Source organism: Dasypus novemcinctus, chromosome 1 (genome assembly GCF_030445035.2).
Source record: "Dasypus novemcinctus isolate mDasNov1 chromosome 1, mDasNov1.1.hap2, whole genome shotgun sequence".
NCBI lineage: Eukaryota > Metazoa > Chordata > Mammalia > Cingulata > Dasypodidae > Dasypus > Dasypus novemcinctus.
The window spans coordinates 151,481,535-151,497,714 of NC_080673.1; the positions used below are offsets into that span (position 1 = coordinate 151,481,535).

A 16,180-nucleotide genomic window follows, 5' to 3' on the forward strand; every position below is an offset into this window, starting at 1 on the left:
TTTAACAAATAGCAGACCATTTAAATAGATGTTCTCCAAAATATAAAAGATTAGTTTTTCTGTGAAAGGAAAACAATCTTTTTTTTTTAAGATTTTTTAATTCATTTCTCTCCTCTTCCCTCCCGTTGTCTGTTCTCTCTGTCCATTTGCTGTGTGTTCTTATGTGTCTGCTTGCATTCTTGTCAGACGGCACTGGGAATCTGTGTCTCTTTTTGTTGCGTCATCTTGCTGCGTCAGCTCTCCCTGTGTGTGGCACCACTCCTGAGTGGACTGTGCTTTTTTTTTGCACAGGGCGGCTCTCCTTGTGGGGCACACTCATTGCGCATGGGGCACCCCTATGCAGGGGGCGCCCCTGCATGGCAGGGCACTCCTTGCAAGTGGCAGCACTGCATGTGGACCAGCTCACCACATGGGCCAGGAGGCCCTGGGTATCGAACCCTGGACCTTCCATATGGTAGGCGGATGCTCTATCAGTTGAGCCACATCCGCTTCCTGGAAAACAATCTTAAATTCTGTTGTTAATTCAGAGAAAATGAGTATTTCAGAAATAACCTAAATTTTTAGGTACTTGGGTTTAAGGGAATGAATGAATGTAAGTTTTATATAATGGTTTATAATAATTGAGATGTAAATGTAAGAAGATACTAATTCAAACTAATATTTACAGAATGTTCAATCATTTAAATTGTTCTAGACTCTTATCCTTATATATAGGGATTTCTGTACTAGGTTCTATAGTAAATGAAGGCTATGAATTAATTTGAGAAGTTGCTATTCATCCCATAATTTATCTTAAGAGTAATTTTATAAGTATTAAATGAAAAAAATGTTTAAAAATGTACTTTCATTCAATCATTGACAAAAATTTGAAAATTTAAAGGTTTTTTTTCCCTTTCGGTCTCCTATTTTTGGTGAAATATATCTTTTATAGTGCGTAGATTCTAATAATGAAAGTTGCATATGGATGTGTAGCTTATCTTATCCATATAGACAAATGAGGGAATTAGACTCTGCAACATGATTTGTATTTTAGTAGTAAAAAGTTAACCAAGTATAATATTCTGTAATACATTAAGTTTAAAAAAATCTTGGATTTCTCTATATTAAGTAATGAACGTTTTATATAGGAAATACTGAAGATATTCAATCTTAAGAGCAAGATAAAATGACAATATTCATAGAGATTTGTCAATGAAAGCACTGGGAATTCCTGATAACGTAAATAGTAATGTAAATAGAGAAATAAACATGCTTAAAGCAAGATTGTTTTCAACAGATATTTTTTGATGACTCTACTTTGTTTTTTTAGAATTCTCCAAGTCCCTGCTGCTTATGCACCTATTGATCCAGACTCATCACCAGCATTATCAACTTATTTTATGAAAAAATGTAACTTAAAGTATATCCTGGTTGAAAAAAAGCTAGTTGATGTAAGTCTGTGTTTAAATTGTTTTTGTGTGTGTTAACATTTATCTTTCAATTGAAGATTTTTTCCCTACTGGTTGATTTCTAAATTTATAGGTTTTCTCAACCTCAGCATTATTGACATTTCGGGTCAGGTAATTGCTATAAGGAGTGTCTTGTGCATTGTAGAATGTTTAGCAACGCCCTTGACCTCCACTCACTAGATGGCACCCCAGTTATAATAAAAAATGTCTCCAGGAATTTCCAGATGTCCACTGAGGCCTCCAACCCCCTACCCCACTGAGAACCACTGCTCCGTGGCATGAAATTGTCTTCTAGCCTTATAATGTATTGTGCATTGTGTTAAATTTCCTTTTTTTTTTTCCAAGTATTTCCTATGCTTGGAAAATTTTATAATACTTGAAACATTTTACCTTTCTATATTTATGACAATTACGTTAGTCAGCAACTTTAAAAAATTATAGGGAGAGCCAATGTAGCTCAGTGGTTGAGCGCTGGGTTCCCACATATAAGGTGCCAGGTTCAACCCCCAGCCCTGGTACCTCAAGACAACAACAAAAACAAAAAATAGTTATAGCTAACATTCGATCTTGAAAAAGAGACTGGTGCCCTACTAGACCAGACCTTTCTGGAAAACTAGATTTATTCTCTTTTTATTTTTAAGTGACTGCCAACCAGGGATCTAGTCAGAAACACTGTTATAAGGGTAAGAGTTGGTATTATATGTTCAGTGAGATGTAGTTTATATTTCATAATTGTTTCTTTACTTTTGATTTATAAAATATGGTTTTACTGAAGAGAAAGGAAGAGCATTACAAAAAGTAAGTTTAGTTTAGCCCATTTTTACCTATTTCCTATATGAACTGATGTACCTTTTGGGATAACTTAAATGCATTCCACCTGGATGTGTGTGTGTGTGTAAGCATCTACATCTATCCATCCATCTTTCTATCTCTATCTATAGCTAAAAGAAGTTTCAAAAGCTTGAAATATATGGGGGACTTCCTAGAGAATCATGGGTAGTAGAATAAGGCCTCTAAAAAGTGTAACTAAAGTATTAATTTGGTTAATAAATAATTTTGGAGTAAACATATTGTCTAGCCAAAGTTTTCTCCTATCTTCTACTCCTCAAATTGGTTATTCTTTTGTTGCTGATAGTAAGCATAAGGGAAAATGAGGATATGACATTCGTTTTTCTTAAAACCTTGATGAAAGTTTTATAAAAGAGTTGTGAGAATTAGGTTTTAATATCAAAGTATTCTTCACCACCACAATGTACAGTAGGGAGTTAGGCACATAGCACAATCCCATAGAAAGTCCCTTGCTTCCTATTCCATGATTTTGATGGTGGTATTAGTGTCCTTTCTTCACTTTACACAGCAGCAGTAAGTTGGTATTTACTGAGCATCTGCTATATGCTCAGCATCCACTAGAGTAGTGGTTCTCTAGTTCCCAACCAGGGACGGTTTTGGCTGCTTGGGGGTCATATGACAATATCTGGAGATGCTTTTATATTATGATGGGGGGAAGGTTTGCTACTGGCCTCTGGTGGGTAGAGGCCAGGGATGTTGCTAAACCTACTACAGTACACAAGAAAGTCCCCCACAACAAAGAACTGTATTGGCAGTTTTCTTTGCCTGAAACTGCCCTTCTTTATTTGTAGAATAGCCACTTACACTTTTAGACCTACCTCAAAAACTGCGTATGAAACTGCTTATGAAGTAATCTCTGCCCTTCAAGGCAGAGTTAAGGTCAGCCTCCTCTGTTAACATTTCAAACATATTTCATTATCACACTTAGTACATTGCATTGCAATTGTGCATTTTTATCTGCCTGTTTATTCTAAGGTGTGTTTGAAAGTAAGGAAAACATGGGGGCGGTGGGGTTGAATGGGACCTCATATTTTTTGAATGTAATTTTTAAAAATAAAAAAATAATTTAAAAAAAAAAAGAGGGGGAAAAAAAAAGAGGGAAAAAAAAAAAGTAAGGAAAACACCTTAACTCTTAGAGGTTCTTATTTATCTTTTTATCCCAGGATACATAGCTAGTACCCCCTAGAATCCTTGTCGAATGAATAATTGGTTATTTCATACTACTTCTATATAAAAAAAGGATTTGTTTTTTTTAGCATATTAATACTGTAAACTTTTTTTCCATCTCAAATAGAAGTTCAAATCTTCCCATGAAACACTGAACTATAGCACATTTATAGTAGAACATAATGACCTAGTACTCTTCACACTTCATTGGAAGAACGTTCAGATGACCTTGATGCCAAGTGATAGAAGAGAGAAATATGAAAAAGAAAAAATGGAAAATACTATGGGTTCTGGGAGCAGCAATGAAGAAAAATCAGAAGAATGCATGGATGTGAGGCTAAAGTGTTGCTTAGCTTATGTTCTTCATACATCAGGGACTACAGGGGTACCTAAGATTGTCAGAGTGCCTCATGCATGTATAGTACCAAATATCCAGCATTTTCGGTAAGTTACTTCCTTAGAATCTTTCTTCAGAACTTGTATTTTTCTTGAATTAAAAGAGATTTTTTTCTTTATAACTCTTGTTCCAAAATTGATAGTCCTAAATTCTAAGTTCTCTTTTGTATCAGTTATATCTGAACTTCTGTTCTCTTTATACTAGGGCTTTGCCTGTTTGATCCAGGCCTGGAGCCAAATACAGAACAAACAAATGATATGGTTGGAGCTTTGCTTTATTTCTTTTTTTTAAAGATTAATTTATTTCTCTCCCCTTACCCCTCCCCCCCCCGTTGTCTGCTGTCTGTGTCCATTTACTATGTGTACCTCTGTGTCCACTTGCATTCTTGTCTGCAGCACCAGGAAACTCGCTTTTTTTGTTGCATCATCTTACTGCGTAAGTAAGCTCTCCATGTGTGTGGCGCCACTATTGAGCTGGCTGTGCTTTTTTTTTTTTTGCATGGGGCAGCTCTTCTTGCAGGGCGTACTCCTTGTGCATGGGGCACCCCTATGCAGGGTACACTCTGTGTGGCACGGCACTCATTGCGCAGAGCAGCACTGTGCATGAGCCAGCTCACCACACGGGTCAGGAGGCCCTGGTATCAAACCCTGGACCCTCCATGTGGTAGGCGGATGCTCTGTCAGTTGAGCCACAATTGCTTCCCTGCTTTATTTCTTAACCATTAGTAAGAAGGGAGGAAAAGTATTCTTGGCAATGGTACCTGCAGAGGTGAGGTATGGGAGAAAGGAAGACTTGGCCTTGCCAGGGTATTTCAGTACAGTAGGAGGTGAGGTGGGTGTGGTGATATAAGGAACTTGAAGAAAGTAAAGATTAGGAGTAGCCAATGTGGGAGGTGGGAGATGCCTGACTAAAAGGCACTAAGCCTGGCAGAAGCAGGAATTGCCTATAAAGTGGGAGGGAATAGGTGCTCATCGGGGGTTGAGGGACTGATTTATTAGTAAAGTACATACATTTTTTTTGTGCTTAAACTATTTTGAGTTATAAGGTTGAGAGACTATAATATGAAATATTTTTGCAAAACAGTGTTTTTGAAACTTGCAAAAAACTGCTTGAAAGTACTGTTAGGTCTCTAAATGATTTTTGTAAGTAGAACCATGAGAGAAAGTCTACCTAAATTCAATTTTAGGGAAAATTTTTACTTCTAGAGACGATTTTTAGGCCTTTTCCTAAAATGGAATCTATTCCACAAAATCTATTTCCTAAATTGTATCAGTGGCTAAAAATCTTTAAGACAAACTTGTTTTCCAATTAAAGCAATGTTTTCAGTTTAAAAACAAACACCATTTTGTGATTGAACTTAGTGAAATCTATTTGCTGTTAAAAATCCCTTTTTGATTTACTTTCGGAGTCTCAAGTAGGTGATAATAAATAATTAGATTCTGAAGAGATGAATTGCTACGATATCCAGTACAGAAATTAAAACAATAATGTTAAATTTTTTATTTATTTTGGATTTAAATTTCACAGAAGTCTTAGAACAATCTTATTTCTGTTGCTGACTTTCCAAACAATACCAGAATAACTTGTTGAAAAGGCATAGCTGAGTTTTATTGCTTACCTTCATAAATCATAATGCTCCCTTTACCGAATGTGATTTACTAGAAGAGGGAAGGGCAAAGTCTGATTTATTGAGACTTTGAAGTCTAGTTTAAGGTGGACATTTCAATGTATATGATTAATTTAAAGATTAGGTGAGGATCATGATATAATAGTTTAGAATAGGTAGAAACAGCAAGATGAAGATTTTGAAGAGAAGTTCAGGGAGTCTTGGAATATAAACTCTTGATGCTTCCTAGTAGAGTTGATTGGACTTTCAGTAATGAACAATAAAGTTTTATGCAATTTTTATTTTCTTGGTTTGAAGTCTTCTGGAATTAAGTTATACTAATGAAAACAATGGCATAGTAACATTACTGCTAATGTAGACAGTAAGGTATGTGGGGTAGACTGTTTTTGTTATTAACTATAGTTGATAACTATGGTACTGTCTCTCTCTGAAAGCAGATTATGGGAATTTGATTTCCTTTTTTTCTGGTTGTTGTTTTTTTTTTTCTGTTTTACCTTACTTATTGTTTTAAGAATACATGAGAAGCCATAAGAATCATGTTGCTAATGCCCAGAGATCATGGCATTTATTTTACAAAGACAGATATGGTGCGTCTTCTGTATTGATAGTGTGGAATTGGCCTGACTTTGAAATATTTTCCAATCTTTCTAGATTGTACAAAAAAAAAAAAAGCTGAAATGTTGTTCTTTGATAGTAGTACATCAATATATGCAGAGTCTTTAATTATGTCAGCATTTATGAAACTTTAAGTTATTTTAAAATTTGTTTATTAAGCAGTTTTTTGAGATGTTGTCACATACCATATGATCTATCCAAAGTGTATAATCAGTGGCTTTATTTTAGCTGTTAAAAAGTCCTTTGTTATAAAATTGTAAAATGAAAAATAGATTGAAAGAAATTACAAATTTTAAAAGAGAGTGCGGGGAAGCTGATTTGGCTCAATTGATAGAGTGTCCACCTACCATATGGGAGGTCCAGGGTTCAAACCCAGGGCTTCCTGACCCATATGGTGAGCTGGTTCATGCCAGTGCTGATGCACGCAAGGAGTGCCCTGCCATGCAGGGGTGTCCCACACGTGGGGAACCCCACACACAAAAAAGTGCAGCCTGCCCAGGAGTGGCACTGCACACGTGGAGAGCTGACGCAGCAAGATGACACAACAAAAAAAGAGACACAGATTCCAGGTGCTGCTGACAAGAATACAAGCAGACACAGAAGAACACACAGCAAATGGACACAGAGAGTAGACAAGGTGGGGGGGAGAGAAATAAAAATAAAAATCTTAAAAAAAAAAAAAAGAGAGTGCAAGGCCAGATTAGATTTAATATAATCAATTATAAAGAAAAGATAGCATAGCAGCAAACCTTTATAAATGTAAATAACTCAAATATAATAAAAATAACTTATAACGTAATTCTAAATTGTATATTACAGCTCTATTGGGCTTACTCTCTAAGAATAAAATAAATTATTGACTTAGTTATTTCCATTTAGGCCAGAATTCTTTCTAAATAATCAAATTTTTGGGGGGGGATTTCTTCACATTTATTGGAATGAATTACAGCAGATAACAATTTGTCAACTCATAATTTCATGAGGCAGAAAAACTCAAAAGTCTTGTTCAGCAGTAGTCATGCTGAATCATTATTGATCCAGATAAATTATTTTAAAGAATATGAGTAAAAAAGGGTTAAAGAAAAATGACGTATCCAAAAATATGTCTCTTCTCCAGCCCTCCTCAATTAAAAGCAAGTGTTTATTTTGTATGAAAAAAATTACAGTACTCATCACAGGAGCAATTTGCCAGTTGCTCTGAGAAATTATTGCTTGTGTGCTATAATATTATTTTACATTTATCTGGTCTCCTCTAGATCTTTTTTGGTTACTATTTTGCATGGAATACCTTTTTCCAACCTTTTGCTTTTAATCTGGTTGTGTCCATATGTCTGAGGTAGGTCTCTTGTAGACAACATATAGACAGCTTCTATTTTTTTTAAAACATTGTATCAGTCTATGTCTTTTGATTGGGAAGTTCATCCACTAACATTCAGTGTTATTACTGAAAAGGCATTACTTCATCCATTTTGTCCTTCCGCTCTCTGTTGTCATATCATTCTGTTGTCTTTCTTCTTATCCTTTAGTTTACCCTTCCTAATAATATTCATTTCTAAATTCTTCTGCACATCTCGCCATGTTTTTTCCTTTCAGGCTGCAGCACCCCCTTTAGTATCTCTTGCAAATCTGGTCTTTGGATAACATACTCTGTCAGTTTTTGCTGTCTTTGAAGACTTTGAACTCACCCTTGTTTTTTTTTTTTTTTAAAGATTTATTGTATTTATTTCTCTCCCCTCCCCCCCGCCCCAGTTGTTTGTTCTCTGTGTCTGTTTGCTGCGTGTTCTTCTTTGTCTGCTTCTGTTGTTGTCAGCGGCATGGGAATCTGTGTTTCTTTTTGTTGCCTCATCTTGTTGCGTCGGCTCTCCATGCATGCAGTGCCATTCCTGGGCAGGCTGCACTTTCTTTCGCGCTGGGCGGCTCTCCTTACCGGGCACACGCCTTGCGCATGGGGCTCCCCTACACGGGGACATCCCTGCGTGGCACAGCACTCCTTGCGCACATCAGCACTGCACGTGGGCCAGCTCCACACGGGTCAAGGAGGCCCAGGGTTTGAACCACGGACCTCCCATGTGGTAGGTGGACGCCCTAACTGCTGGGCCAAGTCTGCTTCCCTCACCCTTGTTTTTTAAGGACAGTTTTGCCAGATACAGAATTCTTGGCTCACCATTTTTCTCTTTCAGTACCTTAAATCATCAGACCACCTTCTTCTCTCCATGGTTTCTGATGAGAAGTTGGGCACTTAATCTTACTGAATTTCCTTTTCTTTTCTCTTGCTGCTTTCAGAATCCTCTGTTTATCTCTGTTATTCGTCATTCTGCATAGTAGGTGTCTCGGGGTAGGTCTACTCAGATTTGTTCTGTTTTGGGTCCGTTGTACTTCTTGGATATTGATATTTATGTCCTTCATAAGAGTTGGGAATTTTTTGGTCATTATTTCCTCAAATATTCTTTCTGTCTCGTTTTCATTCTCTTCTCCTTCTGAGACACAAATAATGCAAATGTTTGTGTGTTTTGTGTTGTCATTCAGTTCCCTGAGACTCTGTTCCATTTTTCCCATTCTCTTCTTTCTGTTCTCCTGTCTTTTCCAGTTCAGGTGTTCTATCTTCAAAATCACCAATTCTGTATTTGAGCAATTCAAATCTGCTCTTATGTACCTCTAATGCATTTTTAATCTCATCCATCATGTCTTTCATTCTCATAAGGTCTATTACTGTTCTTTGTATGCTTTCAGATTGTTCTTTATGCTCTCCTAGTGTCTTAATATCCTTTATTTCTTTAGCCATAGTTTCTCTAAATTCTTTAAAGAGATTAGGAGAGCGATTAATAATCACTAATCTTCAGTATATGTGGTTTTTTCTTTTGGCTGGGCCATCTCTTCCTGTTTCCAAATATGGCTTGTAATGTTTTGTATCTGAATATGTTGGTGAATTTACTCTGATGGCTAATTTCTCTCTCTTGACTATTGTTTTTTCCACAGCTCTTCTTGGATATTGGGTTCGACTTACTCTCAGTCTTTAAAATTGCCCAGCTTAATTTTTCAAAATTGGGCCAGGGACTCAATAGTGGGGTGCAAATTTTCTCCCGGTGTTAGATACAGAGGATATGAACAGTTTTTGTCCATGCACATTCCAGACTGACCAGCCGATGGTTCTCCTCATGTGGCTTTCTGCTGAGTTGTTTCAGTCTTGGCTTTCCTGTGTTCCTGTGTTGAATTTCCAGTTTGGAGATTCAAAGTGGGCTCTGCCGGCTGAATTCACTGAAGAAAAGTACCCCTCCTTTCTCTCCCTTTTCCCTTGAAGCTGCTGACAGGGAGGAAGATGTCTCTTCCTTGCTCAGTTGGCTGCAGTGAGCCAGGGGTTTTACCCCAGCTTAATACTGCAGGGATGAGGGAGGAGAGCCCTTCCCAGCCTCCATGGGACCTTGGTAACTCAGGTTTGTTGTTTCGGCTTCTTTGTCTCTATCCCTTACCCTCCTGGTAGTTAGTTGTATAGCACTGCCCTAGTACGCTGACCTCCAAAGCAGGTCCCTTAGACAGCTTTTAGCTCTTTCTCTGTTGTTTTTATGAGTACATTCAGCTCTGCCTGGTGTTCCATTGCCATCTTCCCACAATCCTGGGCTTTAAGTTTTTATTTCGTTTTTTAAAAATTTTTATTTACTTCCCCCCACCCCCTCGTTGTTTGCATTTGCTGTGTCTGTTTAGTGTGTGCTGGTCTTCTCTTTTTAGGAGGCACCAGGAACGGTACCAGGACCTCCCCTGTGGGAGGGAGGTGCCTAATTACCTGAGCCACCTCCACCCCTTGCCTTGTTGTATCTTTCTCATTGTATTTCCTCTTCTGTCTCTTTTGGTTGCATCATCTTGTTGTATCAGCTCTCTGTGCCAGCTTGTTGCGCCAGCTCATTGTCATAGGCCTCTTCTTTAGGAGGTACTGGGAACTGAACCCAGACTTCTGTGTGGTAGGTGGGGTCTGGTTGCCTGAGCCACATCTGCTTTCCTGGGCTTTAAGTTTTAAGGAAATAATTTGTTTTTTATGGACAGTGGCCACAAAAGTCAGAAATGAAATGGAAATTTACAACTCCTTTTATTTCAGGATAAGAAAAGGAAATCAGGGAAGGAAAGAATAGTAATAAAATATTTCTTTCAATGATTTTGGTTTTTCCCTTTCTTTTCTTTCTCTTTGACTTCTGCAACTTGATACCTTTTAATACAGTAATTTAAAAGAATATCTACCAAACCATATCTCTCTATATATTGGTTTAGATTATTAATCGTGTTAAATACACTTTTATAATTGTGTACGTTGAAGAGAACTGCATTTATTTTTCTTGTGAATTCTCTTCTAAATTGACCATTTTTAAATTTTTAAAAGAAATTTAGGTGGATATCTTTTCTGATATCACATACTGTAAGTATTATTTTAAGTTTTAAAAGGAAGGTAAAATTTTAAATCTTTAAAGAATGATATTTAAATATTAATTGATATTTATGACTTTATACAAGTTATATAGCCCCCCTGCCCCAAACATCATATTTCTACATTTTTTAATGGAGGTAATAACCATAATTGCTTCATAGGGTGGTTGGGAAAATGAGAAACAATGTACCAAGCACTAAATCTCACGAGTAGTAAGTTCAGCAAATGTTTGTTCCTTTTCATCTTTTTTCTTCTTTTAAAATCTGTTTCTTATCTTTCTTAACTTTTCTTGTATCCACTTCTTATACTCCTTTCTTGAAATTGACTGCCAGATTCTCCCTGAATGCTTAGCATTGCCCTTTTTGTTCATAGAATTGAGACATTAAATTTTGTTTTCAGGGTTTACGCTTTATTGGAAACCTGCTACAAAGTTTGTTTTTCCCTGAATAACTAACTGGGAAGTCATACAATATTTTTGAAGAATATTTTATTTAAAAGTTGAAGATCAAGTATAGTCTTTAACACATACTGAAGTTTTATCTTATCTGAAACACTTAAGTAATATATCTTAGTTTACTAGGTCTGCTATAACAAAATACCACAGATTGGTTGAATTAAACAGTGGGAATTTATTGTCTCTCAGTTTTGGAGGCTAGAATTCCAAAATCAGGGTATTGACTTGACATGCTTTCTCTGAAATCTGTAGTATTCTTTGTGGTGGTTTGTTGGCAATCGATTATTCATTCTTACCTGTTACATGGCCGTCTGTCCCTTTTGTCTCCTCTTGTTCCTTTTCCTTTCATACCCAAATTTCCTTTCTTATAAGGACTTGTCATATTTGATTAATGTCCACCCTGATTCAGTTTGGCCTCATCCCACATCTTCAAAGATCCTATTTATAAATGAGTCCACACCCTCAGGACCAGAGGTTATGACTTGAATTTGTCTTTGTGGGGGACGTGATTCAATCTACCACATTGTCATTAGATTCTGAAAATCTTTCTTTTCAGGTCTCTATTAAGCATCATTGAATAAGTAGGATAGAATAAGTCAGTGTTGGGAAGTGGACTTGGCCCAGTGGATAGGGCATCTGCCCACCACATGGGAGTTCCACGGTTCAAACCCCGGGCCTCCTTGACCTGTGTGGAGCTGGCCCATGCGCAGTGCCAATGTGTACAAGGAGAGCCATGCCACGCAGGGATGTCCCCTGTGTAGGAGAGCACAAGGAGTGCGCCCCATAAGGAGAGATGCCCAGTGCGAAAGAAAGTGCAGCCTGCCCAGGAATGGCGCCGCACACACAGAGAGCTGACACAACAAGATGACACAACAAAAATAAACACAGATTCCTGGTGCCGCTGATAAGAATAGCAGCGGTCACAGAGAACATACAGTGAATGGACACAGAGAGCAGACAACTGGGGCAGGGGAGAGAAATAAAATAAATAAGTCTTTTTTTAAAAAAAAAGTAAGTGTTCTATCCAAGAAGCAAAACCAGGAGGATGTGTACATACATTTAAGGAATGTATTGCAAGAAATTGACTCACATAATTGTGATGGCTGGCTAAGCATGTCCAAAGTCAGTACGATAGGCATTAAGGAGGGAAAGATCATGAACAGGCTGAAACCACATGGACAGGAGCTGAAGCTTGCCCATAGGCAAAGTCAGGAAAGAAGGTCCTAGAGGGAAGGGAGAGTGACTGCAGAACCATCTAGTGTTTGGAATTCTTCATAGAGAAGGCCTAAACCCTCTTTTAAAGGTCTTCCAATTGAATGATTCATGTCAACTTGGGATAATATCCCTTTTGATTAACTTAGAATCAACTGATTAGTTGATTAATCACATTAGATGATTAATCACATCTGCAAAATCCCTTTGCAGCATCACCTAGATTAGTATTTAATTGCATAACTGAGAGAAAGTGTTACATGCTAAAAATTGCCATTGCCTCCCTTCTACCCTCTTACTCTGATGAGACAATAACCCTTGCAGTCCACCCTAATGGGAAACATACAAGAAAGGGAATTCTTTTTTTTTTTTTAATTTCTCCCCATCTGTTCTCTGTCCATTTGCTGCGTGTTCTTTGTCCACTTCTGTTGTCAGTGGCATGGGAATCTGTGTTTCTTTTTGCTGCGTCAGCTCTCGGTGTGTGTGGCGCCATTCCTGGGCAGGCTGCACTTTTCTTTTGCACTGGGCAGCTCTCCTTACAGGGCACACTTATTGTGCATGGGGCTCCCCTATGCAGGGGACACCCCTGTGTGGCAGGGCACTCTCTGTGCATCGGCACTGCGCATGGGGCAGCTCCACACAGGTCAGGGAGGCCTGGGGTTTGAACTGCGGACCTTCCATGTGGTAGGTGGACACTCTGTCCATTGGGCCAGGTCCAGTTCCCAAGAAAGAGAATTCTGGGGATGATTGTTTGACCTAGCCAACTGGACTCTTTAGAAAGCCATCATAGGTGATAAAATATGTCGCTTTAAATGGCTTATAATCCTTGTGTTTATAAGAAGAGTTTTTGAATTAACAGCAAATTCTAGAAGAGTAGAATAAAGTTGGGCCAATATACAGAAACTTAATGGTTATAAACAGTCTTTTTTAGGATATGTGTTTTATAAAATGTTGTACATTTCTTATAACTATATTCTCTTTTACCTTAGGATACTTTTTGAGATCACACAAGAAGATGTTTTGTTTCTGGCTTCACCTCTGACTTTTGATCCTTCTGTTGTGGAAATATTTGTTGCTTTATCAAGTGGTGCATCTCTGCTTATTGTACCAACTTCAGTCAAAATGCTCCCATCAAAATTAGCTGCTGTTCTCTTTTCTGACCACAGAGTGACTGTTTTGCAGGTACATCTTAGGAGAAAATGAAATGTTTTGTCTTTAATTATTCAAGATTTTAAGTGGTATAGAGCATATTTTATATTCTAGTTCTTTACAATGGATTAATGATAATCTAATTATCATTAGATAATCATTAGATATCATTAGATTATCAAGGGCTGCCTCATTACATCATTTTGTTTGAAAATGGAAAATTTAATTTTTTTCTAGAAAACCTTTTCCTGTTTTTCTTTCATATTCATACTATAACTAGAGAACTTAATTCATATCTGTTGGAATATGCTGTCTCTTCTGTCTTAAAATTTAAAAGTAAAAAAAAAAAATGAGGGAGTGGATGTAGCTCAAATGATTAAGTACCTACTTCCCATATATGAGGTCTTGGGTTTGATCCCTGGTACTTCCTAAAAACAAACAAACAAACAACTGGAAAAAACCAACTCTCATTGTGGAGCAGATGTAGCTCAGTGGATGAGCTTCCCATGCATGAGGACCTGGGTTCAATCTCCAATTCCACCTCAAAAAAAAATCTTGCCCAGATGACAGAACAGTGCACCAACAAATGAGTGTTTATATCCATTGGTACCCAGCAAGCCACACTCTTATTATACTTGTCCTTTTTTTTTTTTTTGAAGGAAAAACATACTGCCTAAAAACAAAGTTTTTATTTCAAATTTTATGTTTGGAGCAGAAGTTTAACATTCTCTTAAGAATAAGTACAGTAGATAAACCCGATACTTTTTCTTAAAATAGTTAACTAATAGGTAAGATACACACATGTGTATGCACATATACCTACCAGGATTATCCTACAGTATCTCATTTAAATCTTACAATTATATAAAAAAATTTTAAATCTAAATTTCTAACTCAATTGTAATTTTTTTTTTAAGATTTATTTATTTCTCTCCCCCCACCCCCACCCCCCGTTGTCTGCTCTTTGTCCATTTGCTGGGTGTTCTTCTGTGTCTGCTTGCATTATCCAGTGCACTGGGAAACTGCGTCTCTTTTTTGTGTCATCTTGCTGGGTCAGCTCTCCGTGTGTGCAGTGCCACTCCTGGGTGGGCCACACTGTTTTCACACTGGACAGCTCTCTTTGTGGGGCGCACTCCTTGCACGTGGGATACCCCTATAGGGGGGATACCCCTGCAAGGCATGCCTCTCTTTGCGTGAACAGCACTGTGCGTGGGCCAGTTTACCGCACAGGTCAGGAGGCCCTGGGGATTGAACCCTGGGCCCTCCATATGGTAGACGGATACTCTATCACTTGAGCCACATCCTCTTCTCTCAATTGTAATTTAAATTACTTAAACTAGTTTTTACTGGAAAACAATGCATTTTTTTTTTCAAGTACCAGGTATTGATCCCAGAACCTTGTACATGGGAAGCAGGTGCTCAGCCACTGAACCACATCTGTTCCCCAATGAGAGTTGGCTCTTTTCATTTATTTTGTTTTTGTTTTTAAGAGATACTGGGGATCGAACCCAGGACCTTATACATGGGAAGCTTCACTCAACCACTTGAGCTACATCTGCTCCCCTGGGCAAGATTTCTAATATAAGTTATATTTTTCTATAAGATTCAAGGAGCTTATGTTACAGGGAACATTTGCGAAGTACCTTAATAATAAATGATAGTTCTGTTTCGTTTTTTTATTTTTTTAAATCAATTTTATTGATACATATTAATAAAGCATACAGTACATCCAAAGCATACAATACAATGGTATTTGGTATAATCACATAGTTTTACATTCATCACTTCAATCAGAGTGACAGTTTTTAATGAGAAGGAGACTTGGAAACTTCACTTATATATCAGGCCAGTGAATTAGCCCTCTTTAAATCTGATCCCTTGCTTAATGTAGTTAGCCCAATCTCAGATAAATTACTTTAGCAGCAGTTCTTAAACTTTTTGGGGTCATTGATACTTCTGAGAAGCTGATATAAATTTCCTAACTCTCTTCCTAGAAAACAGAAAAATTTGCATCCAGTTTCATCGTGATTTTACTTAATTCACAATACTTCTTTGGAATGTTATCAGTAGATCATGTTTTAATTGGTTTGAATAAAGAAGTACAGAAGCTGACAGGCTATCTTTTCCTTTATGTAAGACACATGTCTTTTCTTATACTGAATTTCAGCTTTGTTGTCAGGGTTCATCTTTTCCCATCATTTCAACTTTCTTAAATGATATATGTCATCAAGGATTTCCGTGTTAATGTTCACAATTTTTGTAAAAGTTTCCTAAGCAGATTTTATTTACAAACAATATCCCTATCCAAACCTAATCTGATATGAAGCAAGGATCTTAAAATCTGTCAAAAAGAGCACATGCTACCGAAGTTTTTGAAAATTGGGAAGAATAGAACATTTTGAGTTATAAAAAGGCTCCCAAATGAAATGGAATAAATGGTCGAAGAAATTAAGGACCTTTTCTTTTCTCTCAGGAGTAAGGAGTTTCTCTTCTTGGGAAAGAAGGGACCCCATTTTTAGTTTCTTTTAAATCTAAACTATATATTGGTATTTTATATTTGTGTGCTCTAGGTAATAGTATAGTGTATTAATTAGGCTTGATACCCTTTAAAGATGAAACGTTTTAATTAGTGCAAAAGCTTAATTATGCTATCATAATCGTTTTTTTAATTTTTTATACATGAATTTTTCCTTAGAAAATTAGGAAGAAACTTTAATATTCCTATTACTTTTTCTTGTAATTTGCTAAGTCCTATTTCAGTATACCTAGGATGATTTAGTAGCAAAGGATGTTGATTGCATTCTGCCACTAAATTTGTCCTTTCAGTTTTTGAATATCTGGAAAATATCAC

The 16,180-nt window shown here is 37.2% G+C and overlaps 1 protein-coding gene across 5 annotated transcripts in view; it reads left to right on the forward strand.

Moving 5' to 3' along the window:
• Positions 1 to 16,180, forward strand: part of AASDH (aminoadipate-semialdehyde dehydrogenase) — a 36,950-nt gene that overhangs the window by 5,343 nt on the left and 15,427 nt on the right. For all 5 annotated transcript variants that reach the window (XM_058298068.2, XM_058298086.2, XM_058298070.2 and 2 more), the window contains exons 3-5: positions 1,310 to 1,430; positions 3,592 to 3,908; positions 13,170 to 13,362. In XM_058298068.2, coding sequence (XP_058154051.1) covers positions 1,310 to 1,430; positions 3,592 to 3,908; positions 13,170 to 13,362 — 631 coding nt within the window. The remainder of the gene's footprint in view (positions 1 to 1,309; positions 1,431 to 3,591; positions 3,909 to 13,169; positions 13,363 to 16,180) is intronic.